Source organism: Bombina bombina, chromosome 7 (assembly GCF_027579735.1).
Source record: "Bombina bombina isolate aBomBom1 chromosome 7, aBomBom1.pri, whole genome shotgun sequence".
Taxonomy (NCBI): domain Eukaryota; kingdom Metazoa; phylum Chordata; class Amphibia; order Anura; family Bombinatoridae; genus Bombina; species Bombina bombina.
Genome location: NC_069505.1, coordinates 440011079 through 440038385, shown reverse-complemented (window position 1 = coordinate 440038385; position 27307 = coordinate 440011079). Strand labels below are relative to the sequence as shown.

The 27307-nt window shown below is 41.1% G+C and overlaps 1 protein-coding gene across 3 annotated transcripts in view; it reads left to right on the top strand.

The window, feature by feature from the left end:
- Positions 1-17902, top strand: part of LUC7L2 (LUC7 like 2, pre-mRNA splicing factor) — a 225451-nt gene extending 207549 nt beyond the window's left edge. For all 3 annotated transcript variants that reach the window (XM_053721357.1, XM_053721358.1, XM_053721356.1), the window contains one exon: positions 17482-17902. In XM_053721357.1, coding sequence (XP_053577332.1) covers positions 17482-17632 — 151 coding nt within the window. In that variant the 3' untranslated portion in view covers positions 17633-17902. The remainder of the gene's footprint in view (positions 1-17481) is intronic.
- The last annotated feature ends 9405 nt before the right edge of the window (positions 17903-27307 follow it).

Here is a 27307-nt window from a genome sequence, read left to right as displayed (position 1 = left end):
GTTCCCTGTCTTGTCACTCCCTTATCTGTGTACTCTAGCTTGGGTATTGAATCCCATTAGTAATTAAGATGATCTGTGGACTCATCGTGTCTTAAAGAAAAGAACATTTATGCTTGCTTGATAAATGTATTTCTTTTTTGATACAATGAGTCCACGGCCCGGCCTGTTCTTATAGACAGGTTGTGGGTTATTGTAAACTTCAGACACCTCTGCACCTTGGCTTTTCCTTTCTCTTCCTAACTTCTGTCGAATGACTGGAGTGGGAGGGAAGGGAGGAGCTATTTAACAGCTCTGCTGTGGTGCTCTTTGTCTCCTCCTGCTGACCAGGAGGTGAATATCCCATTAGTAATTAAGATGATCCGTGGACTCATTGTGTCAAAAAAGAAATACATTTATCAAGTAAGCATAAATTTTCTTATTCTTGGCATTTGATGGTTTCTCCTGAGCCACTGTGAAAAGCATTTTTCTAAAATGTAACATTGAAGATTTTTCTTTTCGTTAACAAGTAGTTCAATAATATGTTCTTATTTGCCTTTACATTGTTTGGTCTTTCATTATGATACTGTAAATAGTACTTTAGACAATAATTCAGGAACTTCTGCTGCTTGAGACATCTGCCTTCTCTCATTGGTCCTGCTAAAAACAACAGTTGGGAGAGCTGCCTTTATGATGTCCTGTGGGATTACCAACAGTCAATGTGCCAACAAAAAGTACAATTTCAGTTGGTCAAGTGATAAGGGCACCCGTGCCACTGGTGTGTAAAAACGGTCTACAAGGGCAGCTGGTGCAGCTGTATGTCATTCTAGCATGATAATAAAGCAGTGCCAATTGGGTGTACTTGCTTCTTTCTTGGGTCTTATTTAGAAGAAAACTTCTGTTTTGATTTCTCAGTGACATTACCTGTTTGTCTCTGCTGAGTTCTATCCTGTCCACCCTTGTAACTGACTGCTTGGTAAACTTTGTACGGGAGTGGTGGGGTTATAGGGTTATCGTAAATTATACAGAACTTCCGTATCTTGTCTCAGTTGCCCACATAGCGCTCACGAAGCCTCCCTTCCGTGGCTATTATCAACAAAAGGGGGGATCTTTATGTTTTCTGTAATCCCTTGTTTTATAGGACTAGTCTTTCTTGGTGCGTGCCACTTTGGAATATGAATCAAGCTGTTATTTAATTTCTGGTTATACAATTTACTTTTAGGTTGTCACCTTCAGAAGCTATAACAGGCTGAGTGGAGAGGGAGTTTGTGTTTCCTTCTTAATATGGGAAGAGTCCACAGCTGCATTCCTTTCTTGTGGGAAATACTGAACCTGGCCACCAGGAGGAGGCAAAGACACCCCAGCCAAAGGCGTAAATACCTCCCCCACTTCCTCCTAACCCCAGTCATTCTTTGTCTTTCGTCACAGGAGGTTGGCAGAGAAGTGTCAGAAGATTTTGGAGTAGTCTCTTATGGAGGGTAGTATTCTTTGAGATGGGACTGGAGTTTTAAGTAGTCCTGTCAGCCTCTCAGTGAGAGCATGGATTTAAGTTAGAGTCCAGAGATGCAGGGAGAGTCTTTCTGCGAAACCATCCCGACTCATATTAACAGCTCCTTAAGCAACCAGTGTTGACGAGTTTCGCTGCCTGCTTTCTTCACTCAAGTCCATGTCAGAAGCTCTGCTACAATCTGTCAAACTTGAAGGACTGTGTCACTGTTTCCACGGCATAGATTCCGGTAAGATAGTTTCATTACTTTACACTCATGTTAACGCTAGAAGGTAGGGTCACAGTGTGGCTCCTTTATCTTTATGGAATCAAGGGTTAATATCTCCTGAGGGTGATTATTGAACAGTGGGGAATAATCTTATGTTTATTTGATTTTATGCTGCTTTTATATGCGAGATGTTATGGGCTCATAGGCTGTTAGGGAATATACAGGTTTCACTTTGAGAGCTATGCAGCTTACATTAAGCTAGGCGTGCTTTTTCTCATAGCAGGGACCGTCCTGCATTGTGCACCATGTGACTAGGAGTGGTTGCGGCTTTCATTCCCTCTTTCCTGACCGGGTGTCTATCAGAGAGGAGTCATAAATCTCTGTACTGTCTGTCATAGGAGGTGGGGAGTGCCCAACCATTGGGGTATAAGGGTGCTGTTTTTTTAATAAAATAAGATTGTTTATTTTTATAATTCTGTTACTTTAGAGGGTAATCCCTCTATTCCTAAGAGTAATTCCTGTTTATATTGTAAGGAGGCCTTAGATCCGCCATCTCAATTATGTTCCATATGCCTTGCTAATGTGATTATATCAAACATGTTTGATACCACTGAGCCGTCCACCTGAGGAGTTGTCGTCCAGTGAGGTGCGTCCCCTATGTTCATTTCCCTCTACACATGCAGTTTCCCATAACATTGCTGATCCTCCATCTGGAGGGGGCCTTTTTCCACCAGACGTTACTGCGCAGTTCCGACGGCGGTGTCTGCGGCCTTTAATGCTTTACCTCGCCCTGCTAAGCGCAAGCGAAAGGTTACATATTGCACTCCTTCCCAGAGTTCATCAGATAATTTATTGGATTTAACGGATAGTTTTTTTTTCTGATACTTCAGAGCATGAACATTTTGGGTCGGAGTCTGCTGCGTTTAAACCTCCGGCTGCGGAGGAACCAGACTTTAGTTTTAGTTATTTGTGCGTTCTTCTAAATGAAGTTTTGGCGAATTTAGAGGTCCCAGAGGCCAAATTGCCTGATGAACTTTTTGATGAGTTTGAGGACAGGGTGGTACCTTATCCTTCCCTGTACCTGTTAGATTGCGAACAATATCAAGAATGAATGGGACAGGATTGGGTTCCTTTTCCCCCTCTTCTCCCTTTCAGAAATTGTTCCCGGTCCTGGACTCTCAATGGAGTTGTGGGGTTCCGTCCCTAAAAGGGATGGCGCTATCTTCACTCTTGCTAAACGTCCTACTATCCCGCTTGGGAAAGCTCTTCATTTAAAGAGCCCATGGATAAAAGATGGAAACGCATAAGAAAGATGTTTCAACATGTGGCATATTTGTTTCAACCGGCGGCGGCTGTTGCTGCGGTTGCTGGAGAAACTACCTACTGGTGTGACTCTATAGGATTTGATCGAGGTGGAGGGTCCCCTCGACCTAAAGTGCTTAAACAAGTTTTTAAATGTTTCCTTGTTCAAGATGGAGACAATAAGGTCCATTGTTCCCCTTGTTCAGAAGGGCAGCATGACCAAGATAGATCTGAAGGCTGCTCCCTTCACGTACCAATTCACAAGAACCGCTTTCAGTTCCTAAGGTTTGTGTTCCTGGACCAGCACATCCAGTTTATTGCACTTCCGTTTGGTCTAGCTACAGCTCCAAGAAATTTTTCGATGAGTAGACCAGGCATGGAAGTTATTCTAGCTTTTGTTCTATCTCAGGAGTGCTGTTTTCTCTCTCTCTCTTCTGATATTTATGCAAATTACTTTTGGGTCTCCCTAAGAGTAATGGGGAAACCAGATGTGGACTCCGTGCACACATGCCCTTAGAGAGATACAACTGCACCTCACTGACGAGGCCCACAGAAGGCCGAAACTATCATCTGGAGGAGTTGTTTCTCTTGTTCATAGAAGAATTGCCTGGTATTTTGGCGCTGGACTGTCATTGGGCAGGGTCAGACTGATATGCTACAGGATATTTTTTCTCTGTGAAGGGGCATAGTGTGCTAAAAGAATGCGCACCCTGAGTTGCAATAAAAATGAACAGGCATGGAAGTTATTCTAGCTTTTGTTCTATCTCAGGAGTGCTGTTCTTTCTCTCTTCTGATATTTAGACCATTCGGAATCTCTCCTCTGTCGTCTTCGATCCCATGGGTGGAAGATAAATCTAGAGAGAGTTCTCTTATATCAAGTACCAGGGTAGAATTCCTGGATACTATAATAGTCTCCATAGACATGAGAATATTTATTTTTCAAGATACGATGAGTCCACGGATTTCATCCTTTCTTGTGGGATTATGCCTCCTGGTCAGCAGGAAGAGGCAAAGAGCACCACTGCAGAGCTGTATAAATAGCTCCTCCCTTCCCTCCCAACCCAGTCATTCTCTTTGCCTGTGTTAGTAAGATAGGAGATGGCAAAGTGAGGTGTTAGTAAAGATTCTTCTTGCAGTTTGGATTTACACTGAGAGACAGTATGGCTGGTAAAACAATGTTCTGTTGCTCCCGGTGGTCTGGACAGTACATATGCAGACCGGGAGAGGACTAACTTTTATTTTTGTGTAATGGACAGCAATTGTGCTACCTGACATCCGGTAGCAGACATGACTCCATTTTGCTTGTTTTAGACTGTTAGTGTATCTCCCGGTGCCTGATCTATAGGATCCTAATGGCGACCGGGAGCTTGAGCTCTGTGACACCCACGATGGGCGGAGTCTGGTTCGCACCGTTTTTTTGGGCTCTATTGTTGGCTTTTGGCACAGTCAATCAAGGTGCCATGAGTTGGAATCCTTTCACGCCCACGAGGGGCGGAGTTTCTTTGGTGCCGTTTTAGGCTGTTTGGGTTTATCTCTGGGCAATGTATTTTCAGAGTGCTGGGAGATGGGAGTCCGTTACGCCCACGAGGGGCGGAGCTACATCACAAGTATTACGCTCTACGCTTCCATTATGATCAGAGCATAGAGTTTTTCATACGCTTAGTGATGGTTATAGATCAGAAGGTGCTGTTAGCACTGTTGCACGGGGTCAGATTGGAGCTATTTTAAAGTGTAATGGAAATTGCAGTATCTGATAAGTTGTAATTTGGACATATGTGACAATAAAGGCATTACTACTTGTTGTATTATAGATCTTTAATGTGGCAAACTCACAAAAATAAGGCGGCTTTTAACATTTAAAAGGCCAGTAACGTTCCTGTTGTTCGTTATTTCTAACTATAATTACTGTTTTGTTCAATTCATTCTCTATGATTTTGGAACAGAACAGGAGCGCATAAAAGGGGAAATTACTTTAATATTTAAAGAGACAATAACGTCTTCATGTTAATTTTTGTTGTAATACTCCTTCTAAAGCGATGGCTATTAGGAGTCTGGTGACACCGGTCAACCCATGCCACAATTTTTTCCTATAGTGTCCAAAATACCTTTGTGTCCCACAGGCGGTGCTCTGCGGTTCCTTACAAGGCCATTTCTTTAGTGTTCATATCGATGTGTACTTGCATAGTCTTATTGGATTGTTTCTGCACAACCGAACTAAGACGTTCTTTTAAAAATTTAAAGAGACAGTATCACTTTTTTCTGTGTAAATTTTACTACACGAATTGCGGCTGTTTATTTATTCATTCCTTGTAATGTAGGATGGTACAAATCTCACGAATATGAGTTACTTTAAGTATTCAGGTGACATGGCCGGACAGGTAGGTCAGCATGCTAAGGCACTATGGCTGACCTCTGTAGCAATCCCAGAGTTGCAGGTTTGATCCCTGGCGAGGTCCACTTAACCTCTCATCCTTTCAAGGTTAATAGACATGAGCAGCGCCTTGAGACCCTTACGGGTGATTAGCTGCGCTTTACATACATAGATACTATCACATTTATTGTTCTGTGTACATTATAATAAATGACTTTCAGCTGTTCCTTTTGTTCATCTCTTGTGACTGAAGATGACACAAACACACACAAGAATAGAGTTACTTTTCAGATTCAAGGATCTGTATCGTTTCCTATGGAAAGATTTCTCAAGTTTTTTTTTTGAACCGACTCCCTCTACGGCGATTGCTGTCTGGAAGTCTGTTACCCATGACCAAAAAATGTTCCCATCATTGTCTGTCGAAATTTTCTGGGCCTCATGCAGTGCCCTGCGTTTTCTTCAAAGACTGTTTCCCATAGCCGTATCTGCTAAGAGGCTGGACGACATTCCTTAGGGGGGAAGGAGTAGTTTATACTATCACTACGAGAACTTCTATACCCTTGGAGCATGGTCCTAGGGCTAACATTTAGTAATGGGATACACACAAGGGTTTACTATGGCAACCATCTGTGTACTTTGCTACCTTCACAAGTGTGACGGCATATTGGTTTGATGCGTTGTATAAGGCTATTAGTCCGTATTTTCCCTGGATACAATCCAGGATGAGATAAAACTTTCAATTGACTAATTCCTTTATTTCAATTTCTTCTTTTCCAGTTAACACACTGGGATCATAGGTGATTCTGTTCTGGCTCTTGGAACCTTATGGTTAGAGCCTTGTTTTATGGAATATGTTCTAAGACCAAGATTTTGGTGAACACTTAACCTGCTGTTGAATCACTGACAGCATGGGGACCATTCCCCGGTCCGGGATTGATCTTGTAGGGGACTGACTTTCTGTCTTCACGCAAGTGTGGTTTCGAGCTCAAATGTTTTCCTCTCAAGAAGCTGTTTCTGATTTCAAGATTTTCTGAGGGTCAGACAAAGGATGAGACGCCCTTACACTGCATAGGAGTCCTCTCAGATCTGGGATTGTTCCAGTTCTAATACTGGTACAGGATCTGGAGTTACTGGTCGGGTGGTGGTTTCTGAAAAAAGTGCCTTCATGTGTCGTTCACGAGAATCGTCTCAAGTTTTAGGGTTTGCCTTTCTGGACAAACTTTTCCTTCCGCAGTGCCGTGTTCTTACGGAGGCTCTGGGATCGCTGTTGGCGGTGCTTCAGTTATGAGGCATTACAATGGCGCCCCTATCTGTCTAATATCCTAGTCCAGGTGTCATCTTTACAGTAAGCAAGATTTACACGGACATGGTGTTATACTTCCCGTAAACTCACGGGGGGAAGGTATCTTTGGAAAAATGTTCTTTAGTTCCAAGCACAAGTTTAGCTTTCTTGGGAATCATGATGCATTCTATATCAATTATGATTTTTCTAACTGCGGTCAGGCATTCAGGGTCTATCTATACTGGTTTAGCCCTTCAGTCCACTTTTCAGCCTTTAGTGGCCCTGTATATAGAGGTATTCGGACTGTTGGTGACAGCAATAGACATTAGCCGTACAGATGGCTTAGCATACTACGGTACTGTGACCAAGTTCTGTAACAACTTTAGGGTTGCTGGTTCCATCCCCAGTGAAGTCCATTCAACTTTCATCCTCCTTAGGTTGATGGACTGAACTGCGCCTTGTGTCACTTAAAATTGTGTTTGTTCGTTCCGCCTCAGGCTTATATAGTTATGCTTCCTCAGGCAATGGAACGGAGACTATGCAAACTTGTCTCCTCATATAACTTTTTTTCTATGGTGGTTGTCTCTGGATCACCTATTCCAGGGAACATGATTTAGCAGAGTGTGGACTCAAGCGGAGTCTGTTCTTTTTCTAGACTTCCTGCAGCTGAGAGCGAGCTTCTCGGCTCTTCTGTTCTGGCCTCTGTTGGCTTCGAACCAGTTTCATTCTTGCTATCTGTCAACAATCCATGTCCCAGGGGTGGACATTTGGTGGTGGATTCCATCTGGGAGTTTTCTCCAACCTAATTTTTAAATGGGGTCGGCCGGAGTTCACTCTCGTGACGTCTTGTCAGGCTGCCTGGCTTTTGGGTTTTGGATCCAGGTTCAGGGCACCCAGTCCGAGATAACTGCCTGGGAAGTTCTTTGGTCTTTTGGCCTAGAAAATCTATTCCCCCGTTTGCGCTTCTTTGATGGGCAAATCGACTACGGGGAGGCGTCAGTGATCCTCCTCACTTCCAAGTGGCTTAGCAGGATTTGGTATACCGGTCTGGTGAGCATGTCATCTCTGCAACCTTGGGCATTTCTGTTGCAGAAGGACCTCTTATTCACGGTCCCTTTTTTCCGCCCAAATCTAGTTTTTTTCTAAAGCTGATTGCTTGGAGATTGGACGCTTGATCCTATCCTAGCAAGTTTTCTTTGATTTGGTCTTAAGATACCTTAATTCAGGCAGGTAAGCCTTTAAATAGGAAGATTTTCCATAAGTTTGGGCATGAATGTCTTTTTTTGGTGTGAATCCAAGAGTTACTCATGGAGTAGAGCTGGGATTCCCAGGATTTTGTATTTTCTCAGAGAAGGCTCGGAGCTGGGGTTCTTTCTCTACTTTGTTACATCAGCGTCTGGCAGATGTCCCAGATGTACAATCAGGACTGTGTTTACACCAATTGCTCCTTCCTCCTTGGAGTTTAAATTTAGTTCTTAGAGTTCCTCAAAGGGTTCCGTTTGAACCTATGCTTTCCGTTGATAGTAAGTTATTATCTTGGAAAGTTTTATTTCTGGTTGCTATTTCTTCTGATTCAAAGAGTATCTAAGTTTTCGGTATTGCAATATGATTCTCCTTATCTTATTTTCCATACGGATAAGGTGGTGTTACGTACTACACCTGGTTTTCTTACTCAAGTTATTTCAAACAAGAATTTTTGTCAGGAGATTGTTGTTCCTTCCTTGGGTCCTAATCCTTCTTCTACGACGGAACGTCTGTTATTTAATTTAGGCGTAGTCCGTGCTTGCCAGTTTTACTTACAAGCGACTGAGGATTTACTTCTCTCTTCTTCTTTGTTTTTTTGTTTTTTCAGGAGAAACGTGGGGGTCAGAAAGCTACGGCTACCTCTTTCTTTTTGACTGAAGAGTTTCTTCCGTATTGCATGTGAGTCTGCTGGACAACAGCCTCCTGAATGATTTACAGCTCATTTCACTGGGGCTGGGGCTTCCTCATGGGCATTCAAAAATTATGCTTCTGTTGCACTTTTTCCAGATTTTTTAAAAAATTTGAGGCTTTGGTCTCGGCTGAGGCTGTTTTTTTGGGAGAGAGGTTCTTCAAGCAGTGGTGCCTTCCGTTTAGGTTCCCTGTCTTGTCCCTCCCTTTTCATCCGTGTACTATAGCTTTGGTATTGTATCCCACAAGTAAGGATGAAATCCGTGGACTCATCGTATCTTGAAAAAGAAAAGGAAATTTATGCTTAGCTGATAAAGTTATTTCTTTTTCGATACGATGAGTCCACGGCCTGCCCAGTTCTATGAGATAGGTTATTAAATTTTTGTTAAACTTCAGACACCTCTGCACCTTGGCTTTTCCTTTCTCTTCCTAACTCAGTCGAATGACTGGGTTGGGAGGGAAGGGAGGAGCTATTTATACAGCTCTGCTGTGGTGCTCTTTGCCTCTTCCTGCTTATCAGGAGGCGTAATCCCACAATTAAGGATGAAATCTTTGGACTCATCGTATCGAAAAAGAAATACATTTATCAGGTAAGCATAAATTTCCTTTTCTCAGACCAGAGACGTTGCAAGCTAGCTTCCACATTTCTTGTCCTCCAGACCTACTTAAGGCCATCTGTGGCTCGGTGTATGGGGGTGAGATTACTCTCAAGGTGTCCAGCATGGACATCATTCCCTTTGCCAGGTTTCACCTCAGACCGTTGCAACTGCGCATGCTGAGGCAGTGGAACGGCGATCATTTGGATCTGTCTCAACAGATTTCTCTGGACAACCGATCAAGAGAATCACTCTCTTGGTGGTTTTGTCTGGGTCACTTGCCCTGAAGGACATCCGTCTTAAGACCATCCTGGGTGATTGTGACTACGGCCGCGAGTCTGTCAGAATTGGGAGCTGTTTGGGGTGCCAGGAAGGTAAAGCTCCCTCTTGATCTCATTTTGGAGCTTTGGGCAATATACAATGCTCTGAGGGCCTGGCCTCTGCTGGATTTGTCCCAGTTTATTCCAATCAGATATTATATCCACGGTGGCTTACATCAACTATCAGGGGGGAATGAGAAGCTCCCTAGCTAGGAGGGAAGTATCTCAGATTCTGGTGTGGGCGGAGACCCATGTTTGTTCGCTGTCAGGGATCCATACTCCAGGTGTGGACATCTGGGAAGCGGATTTCCTGAGCATACAATCCTTGCATCCGGGGGAATTGTTTCTCCATCCCGAAGTGTTTGCAGAGATTTGCAAAAGGTTGATCTTATGATGTCTCTATACCAAGCTACCCAGATATGGGTCGAGCTACAGGGATCCTCAGCGGAGCTAACAGATGCATTAGCGGTGCCTTGGAGGTTTAATCTAAATTTATCTTTTCCGGCTGTTAACTCTACTTCACTCGTGTAGTGGCTCGAATCAAGCAAGAGCAGGATATGGTTCGCGGATCTAGTGGGGATGTCATCCTCTCCTCCGTGGAAGTTACCTTGTCGCAGGGATCTGATAACCAAGGTCTCTTTGTTCATCAATGTCTAGATTCTCTGAGGCTGACTGCATGGAGATTGAACGCTTAGTCCTAGCCAAGAGAGGGTTTTCTGATAGTTATTTATACTTTCATTCAAGCTCGTAAGCCATTTGCTCGTCACATCTATCATAAGGTGTGGAGGACCTACTTATTTTGTTCTCCAGGATATACTGGAGAATGGCTCTTCTGCAAGTCCCCTAAAGGGACAGATTTCGGGCCTCTCTGTTTTACTGCACAAGAGTTTCGCTGAGCTTCCAGATGTAGTCATTTGTTAAGGCTCTGCTAGGATCAGACCTGTGTTTCGATCTAATGCTCCTCCTTGGAGTTTAAATCTTGTTCTTAAAGTTTTGCAACGGGCTCCGTTGGAGCCTATGCATGAAGTAAACATTAATTTGTTGTCTTGGAAGGTTCCTTTTCTGCTGGCTATTGCTTCTGCGTGCAGAGTGTCTGAGATTGCTGCCTGGCAATGCATCCCTTACCTGGCGTTCCATGCTGATAAGGCTGTTCTACGAACCAAGTTAGGTTTTCTCCTTGAGGTTGTGTCATCGCAACATCAATCAAGAGATTGTGGTTCCTTTCTTATGTCCTAATCCTTCTTCATCAAAGGAACGTTTACTACGAAATCTGGATGTGTTTTGTGCCTTGAAGTTCCATCTTCAAGCCACAAAGGCATTTAGGCAAACTTCTTTCTCCAACATTGGTGTGTCCGGTCCATGGCGTCATCCATTACTTGTGGGAATATTCTCTTCCCCAACAGGAAATGGCAAAGAGCACAGCAAAAGCTGTCCATATAGCCCCTCCTTGGCTCCGCCCCCCAGTCATTCTCTTTGCCGCTCTGAACAAGTAGCATCTTCACGGAGATGGTGAAGAGTATGTGGTGTTTAGTTGTAGTTTTTTATTCTTCTATCAAAAGTTTATTTTGAAATGGTACTGGTATGTACTATTTACTCTGAAACAGAAAGAGATGAAGAGTTCTGTTTAAAAGAGGAGTATGATTTTAGCAGCAGTAACTAAAATCAATTGCTGTTCCCACGCAGGACTGTTGAGCCTAGAGAACTTCAGTTGGGGGGAACAGTTTGCAGACTTTTCTGCTCAAGGTATGACTAGCCATTTTTCTAACAAGACTGTGTAATGCTGGAAGGCTGTCATTTTCCCTCATGGGGATCGGTAAGCCATTTTCTTAGACTCAGACAGAATAAAGGGCTTATTATGGGCTAATAACTGGTGGACACTTTTAAGGGCTAAATCGATTGTTTATTTAAGTGATTATTAAGGTTTTGAAGTGGATTTCAAACTTTTTAATATTTGGGGAACGTTTTTATCGCCAGGCACTAGTTAAGACACCTTCCCAGTCAGGAAGGGCCTTTCTCTGTAGTAGGCAGAGCCTCATTTTCGCGCCATTATTGCGCAGTTTCTTTTCAGTGCAGTGCATGCAGCTGCATGTGAGAGGGTCTGGTATCCACAGAAAACGTTTCTAGAAGGCTGGAATTGGTATCGTATACCCCCCTGGGATAAGTGAAGTCGCAGCAAAGGCTGTGGCTGGGACTGTAGTGGGGTTAAATTGCAAACGGCTCCGGTTTCCGCATTTTAAGGGTTAACAGCTTCAAAATTGGGGTGCAATACTTTGAATGCATTAAGACACTGTGGTGAAATTTGGTAAAGTTTGGATAATTCCTTCATAGTTTTTCACATATTCAGTAATAGTGTGCCCTGTTTAACATTTAAAGAGACAGTAACGGTTTTGTTTAAAACCAGTTTTTGTGCTTTATTAACCAGTTTAAGCCTGTTTAACATGTCTGTACCTTCAGATAAGTCATGTTCTGTATGTATGGAGGCCAAGGTGGTTACTCCTTCAAATGTATGTGATAATTGTGCCATGGCGTCCAAACAAAGCAAGGACAGTACCGTCACATTTAGTAAGGTTGCCCAGGATGATTCCTCAGATGAAGGAAGTAGGGATAGTTCTGCATCCTCTCCTTCTGTGTCTATACCAGTTATGCCCGCGCAGGCGACCCCTAGTACTTCTAGCGCACCAATGCTTGTTACTATGCAACAATTGACGGCAGTAATGGATAACTCCATAGCTAATATTTTATCCAAAATGCCAGCATTTCAGAGAAAGCGCGATTGCTCAGTTTTAAACACTGTAGAGCAGGAGGGCGCTGATGATAATTTATCTGTCATACCCTCACACCAGTCTGAAGTGGCAGTGAGGGAGGGTTTGTCAGATGGAGAAATTTCTGATACAGGAAGAATTTCTCAGCAGGCAGAACCTGATGTTGTGACATTTAAATTACTTAAGGAGGTGCTATCTACTCTGGATGATTGTGACAATCTGGTCATCCCAGAAAAATTGTGCAAGATGGACAAGTTCCTAGAGGTCCCGGTGCACCCTGATGCCTTTCCGATACCTAAAAGGGTGGCGGACATAGTGAATAAGGAGTGGGAGAAGCCAGGCATACCTTTTGTCCCTCCTCCTATATTTAAGAAATTGTTCCCCATGGTTGACCCCAGGAAGGACACATGGCAAACAGTCCCTAAGGTCGAGGGGGCGGTTTCTACACTAGCCAAACGCACGACCATTCCCATTGAGGACAATTGTGCTTTCAAAGATCCTATGGATAAAAAATTGGAGGGTTTGCTTAAAAAGATTTTTGTACAGCAAGGATACCTCCTTCAACCTATCTCGTGCATTATTCCTGTCACTACAGCGGTGTGGTTCTGGTTCGAGGAACTGGAAAAGTCGCTCAGTAGGGAGACTCCATATCAGGAGGTCATGGACAGAATTCACGCAATTAAGTTAGCTAATTCCTTTATTATAGACGCCGCTTTGCAGTTAGCGAAATTAGCGGCGAAAAATTCAGGGTTTACAATTGTGGCGCGTAGAGCGCTCTGGCTAAAGTCTTGGTCGGCGGATGTATCTTCCAAGACAAAATTGCTTAATATTCCTTTCAAAGGTAAGACCCTTTTTGGGCCAGAATTGAAGGAAATTATTTCAGATATCACTGGGGGAAAGGGCCATGCCCTCCCACAAGATAGGCCTTTTAAGGCTAAGAATAAGTCCAATTTTCGTTCCTTTCGCAACTTGAGGAACGGACCGGCTTCTAACTCTGCAGCCTCTAGACAAGAGGGTAACGCTTCCCAGACTAAACCAGCTTGGAAACCAATGCAAGGCTGGAACAAGGGTAAACAAGCCAAGAAGCCTGCTGCTGCTACCAAAACAGCATGAAGGGGTAGCCCCCGATCCGGGACCGGATCTAGTAGGGGGCAGACTCTCTCTCTTTGCTCAGGCTTGGGCAAGAGATGTTCAGGATCCCTGGACACTAGAAATAGTCTCTCAGGGTTATCTTCTAGAATTCAAGGAACTACCCCCAAGGGGAAGGTTCCACATTTCTCACTTATCTTCAAACCAAATAAAGAGACAGGCATTCTTACATTGTGTAGAAGACCTGTTAAAGATGGGAGTGATACACCCAGTTCCAACTGTGGAACAAGGTCAGGGGTTTTACTCAAATCTGTTTGTAGTTCCCAAAAAAGAGGGAACCTTCAGACCAATTCTGGATTTAAAAATTCTAAACAAATTTCTCAGAGTTCCATCGTTCAAAATGGAAACCATTCGAACAATTTTACCTGCAATCCAGGAGGGTCAATATATGACTACCGTGGATTTAAAGGATGTGTATCTACATATTCCTATCCACAGAGATCATCATCAGTTCCTAAGGTTCACCTTTCTGGACAAACATTATCAGTTCGTGGCTCTTCCATTCGGACTAGCTACTGCTCCCAGAATTTTCACAAAAGTGCTTGGGTCCCTTCTAGCGGTTCTAAGACCAAGGGGCATTGCAGTGGCACCTTACCTGGATGATATTCTAATTCAAGCGTCGTCTCTTTCCAAGGCAAAGGCTCATACAGACATCGTTCTAGCCTTTCTCAGATCTCACGGGTGGAAGGTGAACGTAGAAAAGAGTTCCCTGTATCCGTCGACAAGAGTTCCCTTTTTGGGAACAATAATAGATTCTTTAGAAATGAAGATCTTCTTGACAGAAGTCAGAAAGTCAAAGCTTCGAAAAGCTTGTCAAGTTCTTCTCTCTATTCTACAGCCTTCCATAGCTCAGTGCATGGAAGTAGTAGGGTTGATGGTGGCAGCAATGGATATAGTTCCTTTTGCTCGAATTCATCTAAGACCATTACAACTGTGCATGCTCAAGCAGTGGAATGGGGATTATACAGACTTGTCCCCAAAGATTCAAGTAGACCAGATAACCAGAGACTCACTCCGTTGGTGGTTGTCCCAGGATCACCTGTCTCAGGGAATGAGTTTCCGCAGACCAAAGTGGGTCATTGTCACGACCGACGCCAGTCTATTAGGCTGGGGCGCGGTCTGAATCTCCCTGAAAGCTCAGGGTCTATGGTCTCGGGAAGAGTCTCTTCTTCCGATAAACATCCTGGAACTGAGAGCGATATTCAATATTCTCCAGGCTTGGCCTCAACTAGCGAAGGCTGGATTCATAAGATTCCAGTCGGACAACATGACGACTGTAGCTTACATCAATCATCAGGGGGGAACAAAGAGTTCCTTGGCGATGAGAGAGGTATCCAAAATTATCAAATGGGCGGAGGAACACTCCTGCCACCTATCTGCAATCCACATCCCAGGGGTAGACAACTGGGAGGCGGATTACCTGAGTCGTCAGACTTTCCATCCGGGGGAGTGGGAACTCCACCCGGAGGTGTTTGCCCAGTTGACTCAATTATGGGGCATTCCAAACATGGATCTGATGGCGTCCCGTCAGAACTTCAAGGTTCCTTGCTACGGGTCCAGATCCAGGGATCCCAAGGCGACTCTAGTGGATGCATTAGTGGCGCCTTGGTCGTTCAACCTAGCTTATGCGTTTCCACCGTTCCCTCTGCTCCCCAGGCTTGTAGCCAGGATCAAACAGGAGAAGGCCTCAGTGATTCTGGACTTGGTATGCAGACCTGGTGAATATGTCATCGGCTCCACCATGGAAGCTACCTTTGAGACAGGATCTTCTAACACAAGGTCCATTCGAACATCCAAATCTAGTTTCTCTCCAGCTGACTGCTTGGAAATTGAACGTTTGATTTTATCTAAGCGTGGGTTTTCAGATTCTGTGATAGATACTCTGGTCCAAGCCAGAAAACCTGTGAAAGATTTACCATAAAATATGGAAAAGATATATCTGTTGGTGTGAATCCAAGGGATTCTCCTGGAGTAAGATTAAAATTCCTAAGATCCTCTCCTTTCTTCAAGAAGGTTTGGATAAGGGATTGTCAGCGAGTTCTCTAAAAGGACAGATTTCTGCTTTATCTGTCTTATTACACAAACGACTGGCAGCTGTGCCAGATATACAAGCTTTTGTACAGGCTTTGGTCAGAATCAAGTTTACAAGTTTACAGACCTTTGACTCCTCCTTGGAGTCTAAATTTAGTTCTTTCAGTTCTTCAAGGGGTTCCGTTTGAACCTCTACATTCGATAGATATCAAGTTACTATCTTGGAAAGTTCTGTTTTTGGTTGCTATTTCTTCTGCAAGAAGAGTTTCTGAATTATCTGCTTTGCAGTGTAATCCACCCTATCTGGTGTTCCATGCAGATAAGGTCGTTTTGCGTACTAAGCCTGGTTTTCTTCCGAAAGTTGTTTCCAACAGGAATATTAACCAGGAAATAGTTGTTCCTTCTCTGTGTCCGAATCCAGTTTCAAAGAAGGAACGTTTGTTACACAATTTAGATGTAGTTCGTGCTTTAAAGTTTTATTTAGAAGCAACTAAGGATTTTAGACAAATCTCATCTTTGTTTGTCGTTTACTCTGGTAAGAGGAGAGGACAAAAAGCTACGGCTACCTCTCTGTCTTTCTGGCTGAAAAGCATTATCCGATTGGCTTATGAGACTGCCGGACGGCAGCCTCCTGAACGAATCACAGGTCACTCCACTAGAGCTGTGGCTTCCACATGGGCCTTCAAGAACGAGGCTTCTGTTGATCAGATATGTAAGGCAGCGACTTGGTCTTCTCTGCACACTTTTGCCAAATTTTACAAATTTGATACTTTTGCTTCTTTGGAGGCTGTTTTTGAGAGAAAGGTCTTGCAAGCCGTGGTGCCTTCCGTTTAGGTAACCTGATTTGCTCCCTCCCTTCATCCGTGTCCTAAAGCTTTGGTATTGGTTCTCACAGGTAATGGATGACGCCGTGGACCGGACACACCTATGTTGGAGAAAACAGAATTTATGCTTACCTGATAAATTACTTTCTCAAACGGTGTGTCCGGTCCACGGCCCGCCCTGTTTTTTTAATCAGGTTTGAAAAATGTCTTTCTCTATACACTACAGTCACCACGGCACCCTATAGTTTCTCCTTTTTTTCTCCTAACAGTCGATCGAATGACTGGGGGGAGGGAGCCAAGGAGGGGCTATATGGACAGCTTTTGCTGTGCTCTTTGCCATTTCCTGTTGGGGAAGAGAATATTCCCACAAGTAATGGATGACGCCGTGGACCGGACACACCGTTGGAGAAAGTAATTTATCAGGTAAGCATAAATTCTGTTTTCTCTCTTTGTTCTCTATTCCGGGAAGCGTAGGGGTCAGAGGACCTCTTCGACTTTTTTTTATATTTTTGGCTGAGGAGTGTCATTCGTTTAGCATAGAAACGGCTGGACATCAGCCTCCTCTGAGGATTACGGCTCATTCTACGAGAGCAGTGGTTTCCTCTTGGGCCAAAAATGAGGCTACCTGGTCCTCATTACATACTTTTTCGAAATTTTAAAAGCAGCCTTAGGGAGAAGGATTTTGCAGGCTGTGGTGCCCTCAGATTAAGGGCCGCCTCTCTTTTTATCCTCCCGTTAGCATTCAGTGTCTTCTAGAACTTGGGTATATGTTTCCCACAAGTAAGGAATGCAGCTGTGGACTCTTCCCATATTAAGAAGGAAAACATAAATTATGCTTACCAGATAATTTCCTTCTGTATGGGAAGAATCCACAGCTTCCGCCTGTGTTCTCCGATGGGCGGCCCTACATTAAAATGTATTCTTCTGGCACCTTTTTCACCCTGATTTCTCCTACTTTTTCTTGTTCCCTCAGCAGAATGACTGGGGTTAGGAGGAAGTGAGGGAGTTATTTAAGCCTTTTGCTGGGGTGTCTCTGCCTCCTCCTGGTGGCCAGGTTAAGTATTTCCCACAAGTAAGGAATGCAGCTGTGGACTCTATCCATACAGAAGGAAAGGAGATTATCTGGTAAGCATAATTTGTTTTTCAGTGTTTCACCTCTGCACATTGAGCCTGTATTTATTCCTGAAGAGAACTTTCTGACTGGTTTATTATTCCACTTAGGTCATCCAAGGACAAGGAGAGGTCATCTAAAGATAGGTCAAGGGAACGATCCAAAGAGCATGAGCACAAGTATAAGAAACGTAATTATGACAGCACTAATGGCAAATCGGAGCAAAGGAGTTCTGAAGAGCGTGAGGCTGGAGAGATCTGAATCATTCTCCTCCCCCAGTTTTTTTTTGTTTTTTTGTTTTTGTTTTGTTTTTTCATACAAAACCAACCATGGTCTAGTCTACAGCTATTTTGAAAGAGACAAAGCAACTGAAACAATTCCTATAGCTTAGATGTAAAGCTTGGATATATTTTTTTCCCATTCAAAGTTTTATTGTTTTTACATAAACATGTACTAAATTCTGCTTGTGTACTCAAGCTGTACTGCATTGTATATTGTGCAAATAAAAAGCATTTTGTTTTTCTCCCTAAACTCACTGCCTGTATATGTCTTGCATTTGTTTACTTACCCAGGCTGTGATGCCAATGGTGTCCCAAACACCTGCCAAAGAATTTGCTGTATGTTTTGAGAGTCAATTACCTCATGTTCTTAAAGGAACCTCCCAGTGTAATAATAAAACTGCTCTAATATATTGGTTGCCAAAGTGGCAGGGGCGTATTTAGGTTTTGTGCTGCCCTAGGCACTCAAAATTCTGATCCCCCACCACACCCCAGGTTTAAGGCCTTTTTTTAGACATATTTTTGGGGCAGGGTGTAAAAAATAAAAAAAAGTCTTTTTAAGTAGATGTAAGTTTTTTTTATATATATATAGAAGAAGGGAGGGGCGCACAGAAAAGCCAGATCCTAGTGCAGTATATAAAGACAAGTTTTTAAAGCACACAAGCTGTTAGACAATTTGGCACTCACTTGGTTCAACCTCAATCCTATGAGGTAAGGGAATGGCGTGGAGGCTTATATGTAGCCAAGATGAAAAAGAAGACGTGATCCGTTTCTTTACTTGCTTCCCCCTTCGGACAGGTGTGTAAAGATGGAATCGACCCACTTGTGTTTAGAACATTATCACCTTGTCAATATCTCCTAGATCCCTTTTGTAAACCTGAATGTTATTCTTGAATAGGGGTGTGGGAGAGAAGGGGTGGCCGTAATAATAAATGGGTAAACAGTTATAAGCACTGAAAATTGGAATTTTATTATTGCATGATAAAATGTGTCAAAAGTCCATATAGACACTTGATAAAACAACCGTGACTTGCAATCCTCATAGGATTGAGGTTGAACCAAGTGAGTGCCAAATTGTCTAACAGCTTGTGTGCTATAAAAACTTGTCTTAATATACTGCACTAGGATCTGGCTTTTCTGTGCGCCCTTTCCTCCTTCTACCCATTCCAGATTATACTAAAACCTCCCAGAGGATCTTGGTATCTTTTTTTGGAGAAAGGCTGCAAGAAGGTCCCCTTCCATCCTTATCAAGATAAAAAAGTGACTTTTAAGTGGTAAACTGTTACCATTCTATTGTGATAAGGACAGTGGTTCCTTATTTTTTTTTATATATATATATATATATATATATATATATATATATATATATATACATGAATGTATGATTGGTCCATTAATTTGGTTGTTTTAAAGTCTAGTGAAATCACACAGACTCTCTCTCTCTCTCTCTCTCTCTCTCTCTCTATATCTATCTATATATATATCTATATATATATATATCTATATATATATATATATCTATATATATCTATATATATCTATATCTATATATATCTATATATATATATATATATCTATATATATATATATATATCTATATATATATATATCTATATATATATATATATCTATATATATATATATATATATATATATATCTATATATCTATCTATATATATCTATATATATATCTATATATATCTATATATATATATATATCTATATATATATCTATATATATATCTATATATATATCTATATATATATATATATCTATATATATATATCTATATATATATATATATATATATATATATATCTATATATATATATCTATATATATATATCTATATATATATATATCTATATATATATATCTATATATATATATATCTATATATATATATCTATATATATATATCTATATATATATATCTATATATATATATATATATATATATATATATATATATATATATATATACAGGGAGTGCAGAATTATTAGGTAAGTTGTATTTTTGAGGATTAATTTTATTATTGAACAACAACCATGTTCTCAATGAACCCAAAAAACTCATTAATATCAAAGCTGAATAGTTTTGGAAGTAGTTTTTAGTTTGTTTTTAGTTATAGCTATTTTAGGGGGATATCTGTGTGTGCAGGTGACTATTACTGTGCATAATTATTAGGCAACTTAACAAAAAACAAATATATACCCATTTCAATTATTTATTTTTACCAGTGAAACCAATATAACATCTCAACATTCACAAATATACATTTCTGACATTCAAAAACAAATCAGTGACCAATATAGCCACCTTTCTTTGCAAGGACACTCAAAAGCCTGCCATCCATGGATTCTGTCAGTGTTTTGATCTGTTCACCATCAACATTGCGTGCAGCAGCAACCACAGCCTCCCAGACACTGTTCAGAGAGGTGTACTGTTTTCCCTCCTTGTAAATCTCACATTTGATGATGGACCACAGGTTCTCAATGGGGTTCAGATCAGGTGAACAAGGAGGCCATGTCATTAGATTTTCTTCATTTATACCCTTTCTTGCCAGCCACGCTGTGGAGTACTTGGATGCGTGTGATGGAGCATTGTCCTGCATGAAAATCATGTTTTTCTTGAAGGATGCAGACTTCTTCCTGTACCACTGCTTGAAGAAGGTGTCTTCCAGAAACTGGCAGTAGGACTGGGAGTTGAGCTTGACTCCATCCTCAACCTGAAAAGGCCCCACAAGCTCATCTTTGATGATACCAGCCCAAACCAGTACTCCACCTCCACCTTGCTGGCGTCTGAGTCGGACTGGAGCTCTCTGCCCTTTACCAATCCAGCCACGGGCCCATTCATCTGGCCCATCAAGACTCACTCTCATTTCATCAGTCCATAAAACCTTAGAAAAATCAGTCTTGAGATATTTCTTGGCCCAGTCTTGACGTTTCAGCTTGTGTGTCTTGTTCAGTGGTGGTCGTCTTTCAGCCTTTCTTACCTTGGCCATGTCTCTGAGTATTGCACACCTTGTGCTTTTGGGCACTCCAGTGATGTTGCAGCTCTGAAATATGGCCAAACTGGTGGCAAGTGGCATCTTGGCAGCTGCACACTTGACTTTTCTCAGTTCATGGTCAGTTATTTTGCGCCTTGGTTTTTCCACACGCTTCTTGCGACCCTGTTGACTATTTTGAATGAAACGCTTGATTGTTCGATGATCACGCTTCAGAAGCTTTGCAATTTTAAGAGTGCTGCATCCCTCTGCAAGATATCTCACTATTTTTGACTTTTCTGAGCCTGTCAAGTCCTTCTTTTGACCCATTTTGCCAAAGGAAAGGAAGTTGCCTAATAATTATGCACACCTGATATAGGGTGTTGATGTCATTAGACCACACCCCTTCTCATTACAGAGATGCACATCACCTAATATGCTTAATTGGTAGTAGGCTTTCGAGCCTATACAGCTTGGAGTAAGACAACATGCATAAAGAGGATGATGTGGTCAAAATACTAATTTGCCTAATAATTCTGCACTCCCTGTATGTATGTATGTATGTATATATATATATATATATATGTATATATATATATATATATATGCTATACTGATTACAAGGTGCAATTGCTGATTTCCATATTACTAGCGCTGATATTTTTTGTGTCTCTATCTATCTATATATATATATATATATATATATATATATATATATATATATATATACATTATTTTGCAAGTCAGATGATTAAAGTGTTTTTAAAAAAAAAATATCCTTCACTGTATGATAGTTTGTCAGTAGGTAGTTGTTTAACCTTAAACATCTTCTTTGGTGATTGACCGTTATTTAAGCAAAATATCTGCTTGGATAAATATGTAATGAATATACAAACTGGTCTTTAAAAGTACTTAAAAATTCAACAGTAGTTATGATAGGTTTAGGAATTGTATCCTAGGGGATAGTCACATGATACAATCATAATAAAGTATATACTTGTATTGTTCCTGAATGTATTAAATGTATACAACATATTTTCAGTTGTGTTTTAAGTCGCATAGTTGTATAGATTCAGCAATAAATACTTATTCTTTGCATGTATGACAGATAGACAAACAGTAAATGTACAAGTATTTAGTGACTAATCCGTTTAAGTATTTTAATGCCTAATGAAAATGTATTGAAGGGAGAAAGGCATACGCTGTTTCACAGTGGTCATGGTGTAGTGCACACTGCACTGTGTAGTCTGTGTGAGTCTCAATCACTCGGTGGAGCCAGGAAGAATACCGCATTCCCTCTCAGTCCAGGCCAGGCTGCGCAAGTGAGCTCCGCCTCCACTGTCACCACGACATGCGCATCCACATACAATCCCATAGGATAGCAATAGCTGGGCCAGCCATTTAAGTCATTTGTAATAGGTTGATTTAGCCACCCGGCCCTGAGTTCAGTAGAGTGGCCCTAGGGACTAAAAATTCTGCTGCCCCTTAAAAATCTGCCTCCCTAAGCACCGGCCTTGTTGGCCTATGCCTTAATATGCCCCTGCAAAGTGGACAGTATTGCCATCTGGGAGGGGCACTAATAGGCCATAAGAGGTGGAAGGGGGGCACTGGGGATTACCATAGTGGGTGCTAGTAGGAAAGGAGTGAGTATGCCCATTAGCCCCTCCATGTATAATAATTTGTGCTTTATCCTAGATGCACAAAGCAAAACAAATTTCTTGCTTTGTATTTTTCTGCTCTTTGCCAAGACTTTTTGCTGATAAACTCAGGTTTATCAGCAATTTACACTTTTCCATTAAGATAAATTGCAGCCACTTGTACTGTAGGCTTGCAGTTTTCTTTCATGTAATTGGCAAGAGTCCATGAGCTAGTGACGTATGGGATATACAATCCTACCAGGAGGGGCAAAGTTTCCCAAACCTCAAAATGCCTATAAATACACCCCTCACCACACCCACAATCCAGTTTTACAAACTTTGCCTCCTATGGAGGTGGTGAAGTAAGTTTGTGCTAAGATTTCTACGTTGACATGTGCTTCTCAGCTTTTGTTGAAGCCCGATCCCTCTGAGTACAGCGAATGTCAGAGGGATGTGAAGTGAGTATCACCTATTGAATGCAATGGTTTTCCTCACGGGAGATCTATTGCATAGGTTCTCTGTTATCGGTCGTAGAGATTCATCTCCTACCTCCATTTTCAGATCGACGATATACTCTAATATATACCATTACCTCTACTGATAACTGTTTCAGTACTGGTTTGGCTATCTGCTATATATGGATGGGTATCTTTTTGGTAAGTTATGTTTTTATTACTTAAGACACCTCAGCTATGGTTTGGCATTAATATAAAGTTCTAAATCAGGTTCATGTATTTCCTCTTGCAGACTGTCGGTTTCATATTTGGGGAAAAACATATTTAGGAAATATTTTTCTTACCTGGGGTTTAGTCTTTTTTTCAAATTGACTGCTTTTTTCTTTTTCAAAATTTGCGGGTGAACTTAGGCCCGCTGGTGCGCGAAATGCCAAAGTTTATTGCGTCATTTTTGGCGCGAAGGTACTTCCAATGACGCAAATTTGTCATTTCCGGCGTCTTTGTTGATGCACAAGGTTGCGTCGTTAGTGACGCAAGTGTTTCATTTCTTTCATGTAATTAGCAAGAGTCCATGAGCTAGTGACGTATGGGATATACATTCCTACCAGGAGGGGCAAAGTTTCCCAAACCTTAAAATGCCTATAAATACACCCCTCACCACACCCACAAATCAGTTTTTACAAACTTTGCCTCCTATGGAGGTGGTGAAGTAAGTTTGTGCTAGATTCTACGTTGATATGCGCTCCGCAGCAGGTTGGAGCCCGGTTTTCCTCTCGGCGTGCAGTGAATGTCAGAGGGATGTGAGGAGAGTATTGCCTGTTTGAATTCAATGATCTCCTTCTACGGGGTCTATTTCATAGGTTCTCTGTTATCGGTCGTAGAGATTCATCTCTTACCTCCCTTTTCAGATCGACGATATACTCATATATATACCATTACCTCTGCTGATTTTCGTTTCAGTACTGGTTTGGCTTTCTACAAACATGTAGATGAGTGTCCTGGGGTAAGTAAGTCTTATTTTCTGTGACACTCTAAGCTATGGTTGGGCACTTTTTTAATAAAGTTCTAAATATATGTATTCAAACATTTATTTGCCTTGACTCAGGATGTTCAACATTCTTTATTTTCAGACAGTCAGTTTCATATTTGGGATAATGCACTTGAATCAATTATTTTTCTTACCTTAAAAATTTGACTTTTTTCCCTGTGGGCTGTTAGGCTCGCGGGGGCTGAAAATGCTTCATTTTATTGCGTCATTCTTGGCGCGGACTTTTTTGGCGCAAAAAATCTTTTCTGTTTCCGGCGTCATACGTGTCGCCGGAAGTTGCGTCATTTTTGACGTTCTTTTGCGCCAAAAATGTCGGCGTTCCGGACGTGGCGTCATTTTTGGCGCCAAAAGCATTTAGGCGCCAAATAATGTGGGCGTCTTATTTGGCGCTAAAAAAATATGGGCGTCGCTTTTGTCTCCACATTATTTAAGTCTCATTTTTCTTTGCTTCTGGTTGCTAGAAGCTTGTTCCTTGGCATTTTTTCCCATTCCTGAAACTGTCATTTAAGGAATTTGATCAATTTTGCTTTATATGTTGTTTTTTCTCTTACATATTGCAAGATGTCTCACGTTGCATCTGAGTCAGAAGATACTTCAGGAAAATCGCTGTCTGGTGCTGGAACTACCAAAGCTAAGTGTATCTGCTGTAAACTTTTGGTAGCTGTTCCTCCAGCTGTTGTTTGTATTAATTGTCATGACAAACTTATTAATGCAGATAATATTTCCTTTAGTAATGTACCATTACCTGTTGCAGTTCCATCAACATCTAATGTTCAGAATGTTCCTGATAACATAAGAGATTTTGTTTCTGAATCCATCAAGAAGGCTATGTCTGTTATTCCTCCTTCTAGTAAACATAAAAAATCTTTTAAAACTTCTCTTTATACAGATGAATTTTTAAATGAACATCATCATTCTGATTCTAATGACTCGTCTGGTTCAGAGGATTCTGTCTCAAAGGTTGATGCTGATAAATCTTGATATTTATTTAAAATGGAATTTATTCGTTCTTTACTTAAAGAAGTACTAATTGCTTTAGAAATTGAGGATTCTGGTCCTCTTGATACTAAATCTAAACGTTTAGATAAGGTCTTTAAATCTCCTGTGGTTATTCCAGAAGTTTTTCCTGTTCCTGGTGCTATTTCTGAAGTAATTTCCAGAGAATGGAATAATTTGGGTAATTCATTTACTCCTTCTAAACGTTTTAAGCAATTATATCCTGTGCCGTCTGACAGATTAGAATTTTGGGACAAAATCCCTAAAGTTGATGGGGCTATTTCTACCCTTGCTAAACGTACTACTATTCCTACGTCAGATGGTACTTCGTTTAAGGATCCTTTAGATAGGAAAATTGAATCCTTTCTAAGAAAAGCTTATCTGTGTTCAGGTAATCTTCTTAGACCTGCTATATCATTGGCTGATGTTGCTGCAGCTTCAACTTTTTGGTTGGAAACTTTAGCGCAACAAGTAACAGATCATGATTCTCATAATATTATTATTCTTCTTCAACATGCTAATAATTTTATCTGTGATGCCATTTTTGATATTATCAGAGTTGATGTCAGGTTTATGTCTCTAGCTATTTTAGCTAGAAGAGCTTTATGGCTTAAAACTTGGAATGCTGATATGTCTTCTAAATCGACTCTACTTTCCATTTCTTTCCAGGGTAACAAATTTTCTTTCATGTAATTAGCAAGAGTCCATGAGCTAGTGACGTATGGGATATACATTCCTACCAGGAGGGGCAAAGTTTCCCAAACCTTAAAATGCCTATAAATACACCCCTCACCACACCCACAATTCAGTTTTACAAACTTTGCCTCCGATGGAGGTGGTGAAGTAAGTTTGTGCTAGATTCTACGTTGATATGCGCTCCGCAGCAAGTTGGAGCCCGGTTTTCCTCTCAGCGTGCAGTGAATGTCAGAGGGATGTGAGGAGAGTATTGCCTATTTGAATGCAGTGATCTCCTTCTACGGGGTCTATTTCATAGGTTCTCTGTTATCGGTCGTAGAGATTCATCTCTTACCTCCCTTTTCAGATCGACGATATACTCTTATATATACCATTACCTCTGCTGATTCTCGTTTCAGTACTGGTTTGGCTTTCTACAAACATGTAGATGAGTGTCCTGGGGTAAGTAAATCTTATTTTCTGTGACACTCTAAGCTATGGTTGGGCACTTTGTTTATAAGTTCTAAATATATGTATTCAAACATTTATTTGCCTTGACTCAGAATGTTCAACTTTCCTTATTTTTCAGACAGTCTGTTTCATATTTGGGATTATGCATTTGAATTATTCATTTTTTCTTACCTTCAAAAATTTGACTCTTTTTTTCCCTGTGGGCTGTTAGGCTCGCGGGGGCTGAAAATGCTTCATTTTATTGCGTCATTCTTGGCGCGGACTTTTTTGTCGCAAAAAATTCTTTTCCGTTTCCGGCGTCATACGTGTCGCCGGAAGTTGCGTCATTTTTTGATGTTATTTTGCGCCAAAAATGTCGGCGTTCCGGATGTGGCGTCATTTTTGGCGCCAAAAGCATTTAGGCGCCAAATAATGTGGGCGTCTTATTTGGCGCTAAAAAATATGGGCGTCGCTTTTGTCTCCACATTATTTAAGTCTCATTTTTCATTGCTTCTGGTTGTTAGAAGTTTGTTCTTTGGCATTTTTTCCCATTCCTGAAACTGTCATTTAAGGAATTTGATCAATTTTGCTTTATATGTTGTTTTTTCTCTTACATATTGCAAGATGTCTCACGTTGCATCTGAGTCAGAAGATACTACAGGAAAATCGCTGTCTAGTGCTGGAGCTACCAAGCTAAGTGTATCTGCTATAAACTTTTGGTATCTGTTTCTCCAGCTGTTGTTTGTATTGCATGTCATGTCAAACTTATTAATGCAGATAAAATTTCCTTTAGTACTGTTACATTACCTGTTGCTGTTCCGTCAACATCTAATTTTCAGAGTGTTCCTGATAACATAAGAGATTTTTTTTTTTTTTAAATCCATTAAGAAGGCTATGTCTGTTATTTCTCCTTCTAGTATACATAAAAGTCTTTTAAAACTTCTCTTTTTTCAGATGAATTTTTAAATGAACATCATCATTCTGATACTGATAATGGTTCTTCTGGTTTAGAGGTTTCTGTCTAAGAGGTTGATGCTGATAAATCTTTGTATTTGTTCAAGATGGAATTTATTCGTTCTTTACTTAAAGAAGTATTAATTGCATTAGAAATAGAGGATTCTGGTCCTCTTGATACTAAATCTAAACGTTTAAATAAGGTTTTTAAATCTCCTGTAGTTATTCCAGAAGTGTTTTCTCTCCCTGATGCTATTTCTGAAGTAATTTCCAGGGAATGGAATAATTTGGGTAATTCATTTACTCCTTCTAAACGTTTAAGCAATTATATCCTGTGCCATCTGACAGATTAGAGTTTTGGGACAAAATCTCTAAGGTTAAATGGGGCTGTCTCTACTCCTGCTAAATGTACTACTATTTCTATGGCAGATAGTACTTCATTTAAGGATCCTTT